General features: G+C 42.3%; 4 protein-coding genes and 1 pseudogene across 4 annotated transcripts; 2 read left to right on the forward strand and 3 right to left on the reverse strand.

The window, feature by feature from the left end:
- The first annotated feature begins 29 nt into the window (after positions 1-29).
- On the forward strand, positions 30-4,884 carry LOC135330896 (myotubularin-related protein 6-like). Its single transcript, XM_064525852.1, has 15 exons — positions 30-139; positions 263-379; positions 520-682; positions 941-1,101; positions 1,273-1,401; positions 1,635-1,769; positions 1,856-1,988; positions 2,235-2,344; positions 2,561-2,686; positions 2,900-2,949; positions 3,024-3,224; positions 3,368-3,490; positions 3,728-3,854; positions 4,006-4,479; positions 4,647-4,884. Exons 1-15 carry the CDS (start codon positions 101-103, stop codon positions 4,797-4,799), a joined length of 2,241 nt encoding a protein of 746 aa, XP_064381922.1. The 5' UTR covers positions 30-100; the 3' UTR covers positions 4,800-4,884.
- Positions 4,885-5,055: 171 nt separating this feature from the next.
- On the forward strand, positions 5,056-16,101 carry LOC135330921 (aspartate aminotransferase, cytoplasmic-like). Its single transcript, XM_064525899.1, has 9 exons — positions 5,056-5,379; positions 5,577-5,758; positions 5,944-6,052; positions 6,360-6,472; positions 6,600-6,704; positions 7,204-7,354; positions 7,646-7,811; positions 14,798-14,940; positions 15,749-16,101. Exons 1-9 carry the CDS (start codon positions 5,193-5,195, stop codon positions 15,895-15,897), a joined length of 1,305 nt encoding a protein of 434 aa, XP_064381969.1. The 5' UTR covers positions 5,056-5,192; the 3' UTR covers positions 15,898-16,101.
- Positions 8,776-10,090, reverse strand: LOC135330970 (sulfotransferase 1B1-like; annotated as a pseudogene).
- LOC135330938 (sulfotransferase 1A1-like) lies at positions 10,953-12,604 on the reverse strand. The gene is made up of 2 exons (XM_064525926.1): positions 12,229-12,604; positions 10,953-11,589 (listed from the first exon to the last, which is right to left on the reverse strand). Exons 1-2 carry the CDS (start codon positions 12,602-12,604, stop codon positions 10,994-10,996), a joined length of 972 nt encoding a protein of 323 aa, XP_064381996.1. The 3' UTR covers positions 10,953-10,993.
- LOC135330948 (sulfotransferase 1C2A-like) lies at positions 12,608-13,734 on the reverse strand. Its single transcript, XM_064525943.1, has 2 exons — positions 13,329-13,734; positions 12,608-13,276 (listed from the first exon to the last, which is right to left on the reverse strand). Exons 1-2 carry the CDS (start codon positions 13,591-13,593, stop codon positions 12,678-12,680), a joined length of 864 nt encoding a protein of 287 aa, XP_064382013.1. The 5' UTR covers positions 13,594-13,734; the 3' UTR covers positions 12,608-12,677.
- Positions 16,102-16,204: the final 103 nt, after the last annotated feature.

Raw genomic sequence — 16,204 nt, forward strand, 5'->3', positions numbered from 1 at the left:
CCACTCCCCTTTGTAGAATTACTGACAGGGGGGTGGGGACGAGGTGAAGACGTGTGTTGGCTAGTTTCATAGAGCCTGGACTTGAGAAGCAGCTGTGAAAATGGACGGTGGCAGGCTGGATATGATTAAAACTCCTAAGGCATGTCATGTGTATGAAGTACAGTGTGTGTATGATGTGTGCGTATAAATTCAACACATAATACATTTCAGGTTAATTTGAACTAAGCTTGATTCCCGTGACTAGTCACTGTATCCTGTACAGGTGGAGCGTATTCTATTGAAACAGTACAATCACACCAGGGAGTACGTAACAGGTACCCTATGCCTCACTGACAGACACCTCATCTTTATCGAGCCCACAGGAGCTCAAGAAACTTGGGTAAGGGCTATCCCTCACTGTTTCCCTCACTGTTTCCCTCCTTTTTTTTCTCACTGTCCCCCACTCTCTCTTCCTTTTAATATTGCTATAGATATTATTTTACATGTTACTATGGTGTGGTGTTTCCCCCATGGCCTCAGGTGCTCCATCATCACATCAGCTCCATGGAGAAGCTCCCACTAACTACCCGGGGCTACCCCCTCATTATCAATACCAAAACGTTCCAGCACCTGCGGCTGATCATCCCACGAGAGAGTGACTGTGTGGATATCATGGACACCATTAAAGTATTCTCTCAGCCAGGTGATTTAACAGTGCACAGTATGTAGTAAAATTTCTGTAGTCACTATAATTATGTAGTAAAATAGTTAGCTTCATGTCATTGTGCAGCTTTCCACTGAGGTATCAGCCTGTGGTGCTTTATATGTGCTTGAAAGTGCGAATTATAGTGCATCTGTGTACACTACACTGTCCATTGTGCTCGGTATTGGTACCATGTAAAGCATCCCTTTGCAAGTGTTGTGTTGCTCACATCTAGCCCTCTCCCCTGCCCATGCACAGAGCACTACAGTGACCTGTATGCGTACCAATACAAACCCAAGGATGGGGAGATAGTGAAGCAGACCTCCGGCTGGGCCCTCTTTGACTGCCCCAGCGAGTACGCTCGTATGGGTGTGCCCAACCAGTACTGGAGGGCCACCAACCTCAATGACAACTATGAGGTAGTATATGTACATGTGCTCAATCATTTACTTGTTGGTTGCAGCTCACTCATAGTCTTTGTAACAAAAACCGTATCGTTTATATGAGACATTACATGTTATTGTTTGTACCTTAATTAGCCTTACAGTTTATTTTCATGCATAATGTGTAGTTACTATGATTATCTCCAGCTGTGTGAGACGTACAGTTCTAGTTTGTACTTGCCTGCCACGGTGGACAACAGTGTCATCACAGGCAGCGCCAAGTTCCGCAGTAAAGAGAGACTCCCTGTCCTCTCTTACTACTACAAACCCACACAGGTAAAGACCAAATGCTACACGCACAGAATTATTACTAGTTCTCAGGGTTGGCTCTCTTAGTTTATAGGGTACCAATTGTCTGAGTAGGCTAATATCAAATTTAAGCGCCTTTTGAGGCTTAGTCACTAAATTCGTGCCTAAATTTTTAATCACTTTTGCAAAATCCAAAAACCCATTTTTCTGTTATCTTAAAGTATAATTAGATATTGCATGCTAAACCACTACCCTTGTAGTCTGCCCTGTGTCGGTGCAGTCAGCCCCTGGTGGGACTCACCGGTCGCTCGGCAGAGGATGAGCAGCTGTTGCAAGCTATCATCAACGTCAACCCCAACTCTGACATACTCCATGTGGTCGACACAAGACCTAAGGTACAGTTGGTTGTCAATGTGCACTAACGCTACCAAAGTATTAAAAATATGTATACAGCTTGTCCTCATTTCTTAATTCCCCTCAGGTGAATGCCATGGCAAACAAGGCAGCTGGCAAAGGCTACGAGACAACTGACAACTACAGCAATATGCGGTTTGAGTTCTTCAACATTCACAACATCCACATCATGAGGGAGAGCTTACAGAAGATGTTTGAAGGTTTGTTCCCACCTCTGACCACATGGTTGTAGTGTACATTATTTTAGTTCCTACATTTCATTACATAGAAACTGAAAATCCATGACTCATGCTCTTGAATAACTAGCCTTATATTACTGGTACTACTCTACCTGTGTGCTCAATTAAATGCCACCAATGGCAGGAAATTTCCCTTGCGTCTTTTTTTTTATTTTTTATGGCTCAGACCAAATGAGTTGAGAAATGCTTCCTCCTATTCCCCTGCAGCTGTTTGTCCACCCAACCAGACGGTGTCAGGAATGCTGAGTGGGCTGGAAAGCTCTGGCTGGCTCAAGCACATCCATCTCATACTGGAGGTGGCTGTCTTCACTGCTAAGGTGAGTGGGAGACAGACAGCCACTCGATAGTACAATCTGTGTGTGTGTGTGTGTGTGTAGCAAGGAACTCTGATTATATGACTTGTATCCAATGCTATTTTTTAATTGTTAAAAAAGCACTAGATGTGTTGTTAACTATTATAATGCATGTCACATGCCATAATGTAACAGTTTCCATGGATCCCTCTATACTCCTCCCCCATGCACACCCCCCAGGTCATATCTGAGGACAAGGCCAGTGTTCTGATTCACTGCTCTGATGGCTGGGACAGGACAGCTCAGACTTGTGCTCTTACCTGTCTACTGCTCGACCCCTACTACAGAACACTGCATGGCTTCATGGTACCATCACTGTTTGTATATAGGCCTAAAGGGCTTGTAAATATCCATCGCTTCAATAGAATAACCTTGTACCTTTGTACAACACGTGATAATTATGTCAAAAAATACCTTCTAGGATCATTTACCATTCTAGTTCTCTTCTGTGTGGTGTGTGGTGTGTGGTGTTGTGGTAATGGCTCTGTGTTATCTCCTTTCTTACGTACATGTGCGTAGGTTTTGATTGAGAAGGAATGGTTGGCCTTTGGACACAAGATGAGTATAAGGTGCGTAAGTTGGACCATGAGTAAGTGTATATACGTTGTGTGCATGTACTTAGTCCGTATCTTTTCCTGTCTAGGAGTGGTCATTTGGCGGTAGAGACCCGGGAAACATCACCAATCATGACCCAGTTTCTGGACTGTGTATGGCAGGTCATGGTCCAATACCCGACAGCCTTCCAGTTTAACGAGTTCTTCCTGGTTACACTTCACGACCACCTCTACTCTTGTCAGTTTGGGACGTTCTTGGGCAACAACGAGAAGGAGAGGTTGGATATGGGGTGAGTGGGCGTGGGGTGGGAGTGTGTGACCCTGTGTGGGTGGCTATGTGAGGGTGAGAGGAGGCAGTGTATGCTCCAATTTATGCCTGACTATTGTACAAGGTGTGTGTGTGTGTGTCAACTCTGTCCTCTGCACTGTACAGGTTCAAGGAAAACACCTATTCTCTGTGGGGCCATGTGTGGGCTCATCTGGATGACTTTATCAATCCTCTATTCTCTGCCCAGGACCGCGTCATCATTCCCAACACTGACATACCTCAACTCAGGTGCATTGGCATTAATTGTAATACTATAGTGGTTCCATAACAAAAATTGAATACCTCCTACGCACAATGTACATGTACATGTAGCTTTACTTTTTTTTTACATTGCTTTTTAAACCATCATCAGGCAGGATTTCTAGGAATGGGAACACAAAATGAGTACAAAATGAATCCACCATGATAGTGGTGCTTGCAACACCAAATCCCTTACTACTAATGTTTGTGTGTTTCTTAATGTAGTTTCTGGACGGGTCTTTACTGTGGACACACGCTCAAGCACCAGGTGTGTGAGATGGCAGACGAGGTCACTGCCAGTATGCAGCAACAAAACTTCTGCATCTCAGAGCACATCAAGTTCTTGGAAAATGTAGGTTACCCATACTGTATACGTACCTGTATTGATTTTTGCTAGGTCACATTCATGTATGATACAGATGATCTGGCTATAATATAAAATTATACCGTAATACGGAAGTACCGCTACTGCAATATCTATTGTTTGCTTTGCTTGTGTACAGAAAATGTCTGAACTAAAGAAGAGACTCACCTTCTATAAAGAGAAGTTGCAAGCAACTAACCCTGACAGTAGGGACGTCACTGATACTTCTCCTGATGGAATCATTGATGAGCTTAAATCTCAACGCATAGATGATTCTGACCTAGAAACAGACTCAACAGGTGTTACGGACACTAAAAATGAAGATGGGCCTACTGATAATTCTTTAAACTCTACTGATGAAATCCCGCCAACTGAAAATCCAAAAACTGTATCAGAGGGGTCCAATGACACACCTACACAACTAGATGTTTTCCCTGAGGAGAGAGGTTCCCAGAGGGTGGCTGTTGATCCCACAGGTTGTCTCTCACCCACATCTTACTCCACTTTCAAAGGGTTTCTCAACCACACTCCCGACCTGAACCTCCCTTGGCAGTCCATGAGATCTGTGAGTCAGTGTGGATGTGGAATGGCTTTCTCCTACTCTAGAAGAAAGGTGAGTGAGTATGCAGCAAATTCTATCCTATATTAGACTGCATTTATAGCTAGTGGTTAAGTGGTTAAGCGTTGGATTAACTTTAATTGTATTGTTTTAGGATAGCACGTATTATGTGCATAATTATTGTGATGCTATATTGATTATGTTCCTCTTTCTTTTTGTAGTACCATTGTAGCTACTGTGGCGTGGTGGTGTGTGGCAGTTGCAGCAGTTATCAGGCATTGCCCGGGCAGACGTCCTCTAAACCACAACGAGTTTGCAAAGCTTGTTTCAAGCTTATGAGGAGACGATATCAAGAAGAACAGTTAGAGACGTAGAATTATAGTAATTATAGCTGTACATTATTTATCGGGTGGTTTGTGTTGAAAGTTTTGTTGAAAAGTGATGTTTTTCATTTGCAAACTAAGACATCTTTACCGCACTAGAAAACAAGTCTGTTTGTCGTTTGCAAACTAAGGGATCTTTACCGCCTTGCACCATAATAAGTATGTTTGTCGTTTGCAAACTAAGGGATCTTTACCGCCTTGCACCATAATAAGTCTGTTTGTCATTTGCAAACTAATGCATCTTTACCGCCTTGCACTAGATCTAGAAAACAAAATAAACAAACACAATACCCCATGTGCTTTTCACGCTTCTTACTCGTGCACCATTCTGCTAGCTAACTTCTCTACAACTTAAACCTCACAGGTAAAATCAATAATTGAAACATGGAGGGAGCTGTTATTGGAAATGGAGTCCATACAACCGAGGGAAAGGGAGTGAGGGTAGCTACCAATGGGTCAACTGGATCTGTATTTGAGAATGTCAAGTTGTGTCCACCTGATGCTATCTTCAATGTCAAAAATAAATACGTGGCAGACAAGTCACCCAATAAAGTCAACTTGGGTGTTGGTGGTGAGCTCACTAGTCGATCGCATGCACTTGCAGCCGAGTTTGCCTCATGTGCATGACTATCTTTTTTACGGCTTCAGCTTGCAGTATATACTAAAGCATAGATAACTCAGTCTAACTCAAAACGGTGATATGGTAGAGCCTGGTCCTATGTGCCTGCACCTATAATTGAATCCCTACCTCCCACCCCCTTCATGCAGCCTATCGTACGGAGAAGGGAGAGCCGTGGGTGCTACCCGTGGTAAGGACCATTGAGGCCCAGATGAGTGTGGACTCTGTCCTGAACCACGAGTACCTAGCCATTGATGGCCTTAGGGCATTCACTGATGCGTCGTCTAGACTCCTCTTAGGAGACTCCTCCCTGGCCATCACCCAAAACAGGGTGTGTTAGAGTTGGCATGGCTACAAACCGGCCCTTAGCAACAAAATAATAATGAAAGTCACCATACTCCTACGACGTACTTGTATGATACGTATGTACAGTGTATGTGTTCTATGCTAGGATGATTGAATCTGCACGCTTGTTGACCTAATTTCACTATAGCTCTTTTATTGTGTTGTGTACAGGCGTGTGGAGTACAGGCACTGTCTGGGACTGGTGCCATTCGACTGGGTCTAACTTTTCTGTTTCAGAACAACTCCTCAAAAACCATCTACTTATCTAACCCAACCTGGGGTAAGTGTCAGTTATGGCTACCGAATAGATGGCTGTGTTCTGGGACATGCCTGTATGAATAGGTGGCCCAATTTGGAGCTTCGTAGTGTGTGATGAAGCGAATCATGTAGCACTATAATTATGTGCATGTACGTGCAATTTTTTCAATTATATTTTGTGGGGTAGACCGTAATAATGCTGTAATTAATAAGTGAGCCATTTTTCATGTTCTTCCCAAAGTAATATGTACCAACCAGACCTGGATGTACTATGTTTTGAATTGTCCATGTTGTTGGGGTAATTGTTGACTGTTTCCCTCCTGCACCAGGCAACCATAATGGTATAGCGAGTGCTGTAGGCTACACAGATGTGAGACAGTATCGCTACTATAAGAAGGAAACCAAAGGCCTGGACTTTGAGGGCATGATCCAAGACATCAAGGTGATTCAATTTTGTGATTCGTTGAGAGAGTGTCATGTTCTGGCCTCATAATTCCCGAGAGAATGTGCTCAAAACCACATCTTTTGTCCTCTCCACCCACTCATACTCTGCTGCTATTGTTCTGCAGGAAGCCCCTGAGGGAGCTGTGTTCATCCTGCACACATGTGCACACAACCCTACGGGGGTGGATCCCAGCACTAGTCAGTGGAAGGAGATACTCACCGTCATTAAGGTAAGGCAAGGTGTCTGTCATACAGGATTTTTAAGTAGAGGGGGAAATAAAAAAAGTAACTAGAAAATGTTTGCTAAGAAAAAGGTCAACTGTTATTTCAATATCCTGTTAGTATGTAAAATTGCCAGCTATGGACCCCAACTAGTACCTGTATGCAAATTTGGGGGGGGGGTTGGAGCTAGAGGGGGGATATCTCCCTTTCCCCCTATATGACACCCTGGCCGTAAGGTGATGTATATTGGGCACTTTATGACACTTACAATGTATGAGGTGAAGTGCCTACGTTTAGTCAGCCCTCAGTGGGATGCCCAGGCTGTACATGTAGTACCATTGGCTTGAATGTTTCAGGAGCAATACTGTACCGTCACCCCAGTAGTGACCATGACTTAATAATTATCAGTGGCGTATGTTGTGTGTGTGTAACTTGTTGCAACGCATGGCCTGTTGGTATGGTGGACGTACATGTAGTGTGAAGTGTGTGCCTCCTCCCCTTCTACAGGAGAAGAACATCTTTGTGCTGTTTGACACTGCGTACCAAGGCTTTGCCTCAGGTGATCCTGACAAAGATGTGTTTGCCGTTCGTGAGGCTGTTAAGATGGGAATGGAGTTCTTTGCTGCTCAGTCCTTCTCCAAGAACTTTGGACTCTACAGTGAGTGCTAGGTTCATTATATGGATTTCTGCTACGGTGTGTGTTGGTTTAGTTTACCTCCCTGGTCGTACATAAAGCTTAATAGCACCTTAGTGGGAGAGCCTTGTGCACTGGGTTCAGCTCACATGATTAGCAATACAATAAGAGAAAAGAATTACCCTCTACTCCAATATTGAGCTTAGTCTGGTGTACATGTACATTCTTCCAATGATACGTCTAATGGTAGCCACAATATCCATTGTTTACACCCACTGGCAAGGGTATCATAATTAATGCTCCATGATTGTGCAGATGAGCGGACTGGACAGCTGTGCTGTGTGCTCAAGACGCCCGAGGTTACCACGATTGTGAAGAGTCAATTAGTTGTCATCTGTCGTCGGATGTGGTCTAACCCGCCCAACCATGGAGCTCGTATTGTGGCCACAGCTCTCAATAATCCATCACTCAAGCAGGAATGGTAAGTGCAATATTGAGGCGTAGTGGTATTGGTTGTCATTACGATGGGTTTGCTCTGAGAGTTGCCAAGTTTTTTAATGTATGTACTGGCTAGACACAAAATGTAGTGAACTCATACAATTTTTATTCGATCGAAGGTAGCCTCAATTCCAGGCTGCTAAGAAAAAGGCCTGGAATCAATAGTAAAATGTTAGTACAGCTTTGGTTATGTGGGTGTCCGCACGAAAAAGGCCTGGAATCAATAGTAAAATGTTAGTACAGCTTTGGTTATGTGGGTGTCCGCACACTCACTCTGTGCCTAAGCCCCGTGCATAGTTTGTTGATCACATTAAGTGGTCAAATGTACATTACGTGTAGAATAAAAACACTGACAAATATTATACTGATACCAGGCCGCCTTTCCTCTTCTCAGTGGTTGGTCTGGAATCGATGCTATAGTATTTTTACATTTCTGATTGTTACATGTAAGCTGATACCTTGTTCATTCACGTCGTAGAGGGTGGGGTCTATGGGCTCGGTCATTATTATGCCAAGTACTTCTTCAGAAAAGAGCATTCCACAGTTCAGAGTCCTATGAAAAGCCTAAGGCTATCTGCAGTTAGGCAATGTTTAGTCAGTACCGTAGCGGGTAATTTTCTTAGTCCAAATTTCATACGAACTACCGGTAACCCAATTAACGTATTCTAAATATTCGTAGCTCAGAATTGTAATGTAGATTCTATTCAGAATAATTTTGCGGTATTCATTTTCAGATGATACTCTGTAATTACAAAAATATGAATTTTCCACCAACAAAAATAACCCGCTATACAGTATCTATGGGATTTAGCAAAAGGGATTGTTGTAGTATCTTGAGCGCAATGCTAACTATCCATTGTTTACATGTGGGCACAATCCTATCCAATGACACCACAGTAGTGAAATACGTACAAAACTGAGATGTTTGTTTGTGATTCCTTGTCTTAGAATTCTAAGTATCCACTGGGCGGGCACCAAACAGCATGTACATGTACATGCATGCACTGTGTGTGTGTGTGAGCTCTTTTTACTAAAACTGGTACTTATAGTACCACTACATCTTCAACACTCCTAGAAACTACACAGTCATGTTTATAGCTAAGTTGAGCCAAATTCAAACTCTAGCCCAGTTCCTTCCACTGCTTTGCGATAAGCTTTATCCATTGCCTCACTTTGAGCTGGCGTAAAGTGATTCTTCCAATCTCCCACCACTCTTTTGCGTAGAAATTTTTGCTCAATCCACACTTTCATGCTCTCAATAGTAGTAGCTTGAGCTATCTTCTGTAGAGTGTCCTGATCGATGTTATAGCGTAGGAAGTCAGCGATTGTCTTGATGCTGGTTGGCAGATCCTTCTTCATATCCTCGTACTTGAGGAAGAGGACGTTGGGCTCGTCCCTGTGAGCCCACCACTCTGGAACGTGCTCCCACCAAGACGCAAACGATACTTCCCCACGTAGAAAATGGTCCACAAATTCATCCCACGACAGATCAAAATTCATGTCTTCCTTTCTGTTCACATAGTGATGATAGAGCGACACTGCAGCGTCTTTTGGGTTTCGAATGCAGGTGATGTACTTGGCCTGAGTGGTGTTTGGTGGGCCCCCCGGGTACTGTGTGGTAGTAACCGTGGGAGAAAATGACCCTGGGTCCTGGGAAGTCATCAAATTTGTTTCCAGGAAAGCCTGTACATGCACGTATAAATGTTATATGTGCTTGAAAGTATGTCTAGTTTTTGACATGTATGCTGTAAACTTACAAGAGAGTCTGATATAATTATGTAGCTCACTTACATGTACCTTTACACCGCATTCACAGATATTTATACATGTAGCTTAATTATTTACCTGGTATTGCTGCAGCTTGTGGCCAATGAAAGTCCTTGAATAATTGAGGAGAATAGTTTATGTACTTGTCATCTCCATTGTTGATCAAAAGAGTCAAGATCTTTAGTAGCCAGTGGGTGCCCGACTTTGGATAGCAAGCAAGAATTATGTCATCTGGTCTGGTAGGCATGGTTTTGGCCTTCTCGTGCGCTTCTGGTGTCACAAACCTTGGGTAGAGAGTACAATCCAAACGGACCTGGGATGTAATAAACTTTTTCTGGCTTGAAACTTGTTCACTCATGATAGCTACGTGTGTCACTGCACTGCTGTATGGATTCTTCTTAGCTTCCTGTTAAATTAGTAATTGATATAATGCTGATATTCATGGCAGTTGCATATGCTGCACATGCATGTACACAACTATAATACTAGTAGTGCTATACATACCGCCAGGAGTGCATGAATATTCATTCACTCCTGATACCAATACCGCTGATGGTGTGATAAGAAAATTAGAGTATAAATTAGAACATACATGTACATATACATATCACATACGTATCTTCATTGAAGCTATACATATCACATACGTATCTTCATTGAAGCTATACATATCACATACGTATCTTCATTGAAGCTATACAAATATACATATCAATCACATATCAATCAATGACAATGTACATATTGTTTTGTCTCTGTTGAAAGAATGGATGCATGAGCTATGGCCGACTACCTTAATTATTAACGGGCTCGAATTATTTATGGGCGTGGCTCATTGATGAGTCATTCTGGTATCCGAATATTTCAACCATTCCGGATGAGGTGAGGACACTATAGGTATTCGGTTAATCGACTGTTTTAGCGGATTTACAGTAAATACATTACGTTGATATGACATTGTGTTAAAATTAATGATGTACTATAATTATATAATGTATGAGTTTTTAAGGTGGAATGGAAGTTTCGGAGTCAGATACAGATGAAAGAGAGGGCTAGGCTAACTTAAAACACTCTCAAAAACCCACTTGCATTCAAAAACATTACCGTTAGCGGGTTATTTTTTAATGGTGGACATTTTCGTATATTTTGTATTGTAGAGCATCATACGAAAATTAAATTATTCTACCGCAATACGTTCAACGTAAACTATCCTGAGCTGTACGAATATTTAATTGGGCATTTCATACGAAAATTTTCACCAACGAAAATTACCTGCTATAGACTTAGTATTACAAATTTGCTTTCATTAAGGTTAGAATATTTCAGCTCACTTTTTGTCTTAATTATAACTTGTATACAGATCTCTTCATTATTATTATTATTAGTACGTACAAAGTTTCAATTAAACTCAAACTCTAGTCCAGTTCCTTCCACTACTTTGCAATAAACTTTATCCATTGCCTCACTTTGAGCTGGCGTGAAGTGATTCTTCCAATCTCCCACCACTCCTTTGCGTAGAAATTGCTTCTCACTCCAAGCAACACTGTTCACTTTCATGCTCTCAATAGTAGTAGCTTGAGCTATCTTCTGTAGAGTGTCCTGATCGATGTTATAGCCTAGGAAGTCAGAAATTGTCTTGATGCTGATTGGCAGGTCTTTCTTCATATCCTCGTACTTGAGGAAGAGGACGTTGGGCTCGTCCCTGTGAGCCCACCACTTTGGAATGTGCTCCCACCAAGAACCAAACGATACTTCCCCACGTAGAAAGTGATCTAAAAATTCATCCCATGATAGGTCACACTCCACATTGATACCACTTCTCTTGAGAGAGTGATGGTAGAAGGACACTGCCACATCTTTTGGGTTTCGAGCACAGTAGATGTATCTTGCCTGTGTGGTGTTTGGTGGACCTCCAGGTAGTCTGCTGTAGTATTGATGCCCAAAGAACAGTCTCGGACTGGGCAGGTCATGAATCTTGTCTAGCCCTGGATAGCCTGCATGCAATGGAAAGAATGACCATGCATGCGCATTATAAACATACCTTATATTAGCGGGTTATTATCATATGAGGTAATTTTTCGTATTCAGGGCATTAATCGAAATATTAAAAACTGCGAAATTATTCTGCACGATAGGTTCTACGTCACTATTCTGAGCTACAAGAATACGAAATAGTATTTAATGGGAGTTCACACACAAATTTGCACCAACAAAAATTACCCGCTATACGATATGTATATGTGTGATTTGCTAGGGTTACATCTAGTGGGAGGAATTTTCCTCCCAAAGTGCTCAGCTTCTCCCCAAGCATTTTGACATGCGCCCGCTCATGTAGTCTCATGAATCAGCCGCCCTTCTTTTGGGAAGACTGTCTGAGCATTCTTGTTTGCAGGTTTATTTGCCAAGACGAAATTCCTTCTTGACCAATCAGATTGTTATTTAATATGTGGAGGCGTAAGGTCACGAATTTGATTATGGTTTGACCTCAAGAGAGTGCTCAGAACAGCGGCTTAATTAATGAGACTAGTTGCACTTGTATATTTCACCCATACATATTTGTTTTGTGTACAATAGACACACCATCATACACACATGCTTACATGCATGTGTGTACAATGGATATACTTACTTACCTGGCATTCCTGCTGCTTCAAACCATTGATAGTCATTGAACAGTTGTGGAGCTCTCTGTACGTACTGGTCATCCCCATTATTAACGATGAGGAGGACAATCTTCATCAGCCAATGTGTGCCTGACTTTGGGTAGCAGGTCACAAATGTGTCGTCTGGTCTGAGTGGAAAGTTGTTGACCTTCTCTATGTGCTCAGGATCAGCTGATATGAATTTTGGGTTGAGTATTCCATCAATGTTGTGTTGGGAAGTGATGTAGCTTGGTAGGGCTCTTTTTTGGCTCATTCTTATAGACTGCTTATAGATATATACCAACTGTGTAATAACCTTATCATGCTCATAATTATTATAATACTGTATGCATGCATGGCAGCACATGCATTATAGCATCATCACATGATTTTTTTAAGTAATTATGATTACAATCTATGCCAAAAAGTGGTTAATTAGGTTAGTCAAACTCGAACTCTAGTCCAGTTCCTTCGACTGTTTTGCGATAAGCTTTATCCATTTCCTCACTTTGAGCTGGCGTGAAGTGATTCTTCCAATCTCCCACCACTCCTTTGCGTAGAAATTGTTGCTCCTTCCATAAAGAAGTGTTCACTTTCATGCTCTCAATAGTAGTAGCTTGAGCTATCTTCTGTAGAGTGTCCTGATCGATGTTATAGCCTAGGAAGTCAGCGATAGTCTTGATGCTGGTTGGCAGGTCTTTCTTCATATCCTCGTACTTGAGGAAGAGGACGTTGGACTCGTCCCTGTGAGCCCACCACTCTGGAACGTGCTCCCACCAAGAACCAAACGATACTTCCCCACTTAAAAAATGATCCACAAATTCATCCCAAGACAAATCAAACTCTATTCTATCGTCAGTTCCTTGTCTTTTTGTAAGGTGTTGATAAAATGCAACGGCCACATCCTTTGGGTTTCGTGCACAGCAGATGTATTTAGCTGGTGAAGTGTTGGGTTGCCCTCCAGCAGTGTGCCTGTAGTGTGAGTGACTGGCAAAGAGACGTGGATCTGGTAATTCATCCAGGGACACTTTATTAAGACCTGCATGATATAGTAACCTCTTTTACATGTGTATCCAGGCTCATTAGCTTACCTGGCTTTCCTGATTCTTCTATCCACATTATTTCCTCTCTGCCAGGAGTCGAGTTTACATAGTTATCCCCTCCATTGTGCATTATAAGGTTGACAATCTTCATGAGCCAGTGGGTCCCAGACTTAGGATAGCAGACAAGGAACACATCATCTGGCCTCAATTTGAATGTCTTTAACTTCTCCAGGTGGCTCGGTTCAACAAATAGAGGGTATAGGGTCCCGTTGACACGGTTGTGTGAGGAAATGAATGAGCTGCTCTTAGCCATATTTTGTATGTAGATTAGCTCTACATGTGACTGACCATGTGACTAGACTGATAAAAATCTACTGTTACAGTAATGGCATTCATTGCTTTAATTGTATAAACTTTTGACCGAGTGGTTCTGCACTGACTCCAGGAGGATAGTCAAAGCTCTTAATTGCATTCTGATCGTACTCTTTCTTTGTTACCTCTAACCACAATTAAATTTAGCAAGGGTTGAGACGATTGGAATGCAATTAAAGTCCTAGAACTTTTGACCCTAACTATTCTCCTCTGGTTGTGGACATGCATCATAATGATTTACAAAGGAAATGTGCGTGCATGGAGAGATATACGGAAACTTACAGAACAGTAGCTATCCAGCTAAGCCAAACGACTGCAAACGATTTTAGCACTCCATACTAGGTAAATGATGCTGGTCATACTAGAAGCAATGAGCCAGAAACTTAGTTGTTACTTCACTTCCCTTTTTTTTTTTACTCCTGTCTTGATGTAGCAGGTGAAGCAATCATAGTGTAACTGTTAATTTACTACGACTCGTAAACTAACAGAAGATGTAATACGTGAGAGATATTTGCGCAAGAATGCAAGAGTTAGGTAAAATACTGCTCGGCTGGATACAAAAAGTGTATTAATGATTATTGATGGCTACAGATGACGCCTGTCCAGCCTCCTCTGCTCTGGTACTGACTAGCCCCGTAAGCCCCTTTCATACAAAGAAGGGTCTGGCTACAGATGACGCCTGTCCAGCCTCCTCTGCTCTGGTACTGACTAGTCTTGTAAGCCCCTTTTATACAAAGAAGGGTCATACAAAGAAGGGTCTGGCAACAGTGCAGTTGTCCCAGTAGAATACGTACTCACTCTGCTACCCCCACTCTAGAGTGGGCGTGTAGATTAGCTGCTCAGCCTATTAGTATGCTAATTCATGACATCACGTGGGTGTGGTTTTATGATACGAGTAGGTGGATGATGACGTTATACAAATCTACAATCTGATTGGTGGCGCCAGGGGACAACTCCATATGTACACCTTTTTTGTGTGAAGGGGCGTTCGTCTTTATACCTTCCCAAATATTGGCCGTATGTGTGTGTGTATGCTGAACTCTCTGATCACAATGTAACAGGTGTACCACATTTTTTTTTCATGCGTTTGTTTATCAAACTAGGACTGGTGTATTGGTAATAACCTCTTATTTTCCCTCTGTTAGGATTGAGAACCTGACAACCATGACTAGTCGCATCCACTCAATGAGGACAGAGCTCCACTCCGCCCTGAGGGCAAACGGTACCCCTGGCAACTGGGACCACATCATTAAACAGATTGGCATGTTCACTTTCACCGGATTAACAAGTGAGTTATAATGAAAGTTTAGCCTCGATTCCAGGCCGCAAGAAGGAGAACAGCGGCCTGGTATACTTTGCATGCGCATGCGCAAAGTCATTTGTATAATTATTTGTCAGTAATCTGGCAGTTCAAGGAGGCCTTCCAGACAGCTAGAGCTAGTAAGAGTGATGGATTCTTCTTATACATTTGTAGAGCTTGAGTGAATAACTTCCTGAGTGTCGCGTTAACTCATTTTGTTACCCGAGGCCGTGCCGCATGCAGCCAGCAGGTATAGTAGTCGTCTTGTTTGTTTGTCTGTTTGTGACACATGAATCTATACTCACTTGGATTCCATATAGCGCTGCGTTTACAGCATGGATAGCCTTCACACAACAAGTTATAGTGGCAGATTTTGATGTTAAAAGCTTCGTTGTCGAATAAAAGCTAAGAAGCTTGAACTTTACACGTTGGCAGCTATTATACACCCGGCCTTTATTCGAGGTAGGCCTACGTATTTACAGCTAAAGTGATCCCGTACCAGGAACAACGGAAAAGGGTCACTCAAAAAAGTCTGAGTTGCTGTATATATACATTTTGTACTACATGCACTGCATTGTATCACTCCTCTGGTTTCTTTATAATCATGTCACCAGCCGAGGGTTTGCACTTTAGTGCTCCAGTTAAAATATTCGTGCTCAGGGGTTCAACCACGAAAACCACGAATTTTTCTCCCCGAAAATTACCTACGATACAGTGCCACGGGTTTAGACGTTTTCTACCATTGTATTTTGCTAAAGTTTTTTTAATGTGTGACCTGTTTGCTTTCTTCATGCAGATTCCCAAGTTGAGCATCTGACTAACAAGTACCACATCTACTTGCTGAAGAACGGGCGTATTAACATGTGTGGACTAAACCCCAGTAATATTGAGTATGTGGCTAAAGCTCTCAAGGACGCTGTTACTGCCTGCCCCGAGAGTTGCTGATAAACTATATAAACTGAACTTTTGCAACACTTATTAGAATAGAATAGCAGTGGTCAGGTCACTCTTATTTATTGTACCGTCGTTCCACCCTCAAACTATTTATATTGTTGTGTGCATAGGTAGTGCATTGTATTGATGTTGACTATAAGTGCTATGTATGTGTGCGGTGTGTCACTGAAACCACAACCAGATTGAACTGTGAAATTAATGTATGCATGTGTATAGGACATTGCTCCATTCGACCCGGGTCACCCAATGCAGTATACGGGGGTGCGAAAAAAGGAAGAAAAATGCATTATTTGAAAGA

Source organism: Halichondria panicea, chromosome 2, assembly GCF_963675165.1.
Source record: "Halichondria panicea chromosome 2, odHalPani1.1, whole genome shotgun sequence".
NCBI classification, from domain to species: domain Eukaryota; kingdom Metazoa; phylum Porifera; class Demospongiae; order Suberitida; family Halichondriidae; genus Halichondria; species Halichondria panicea.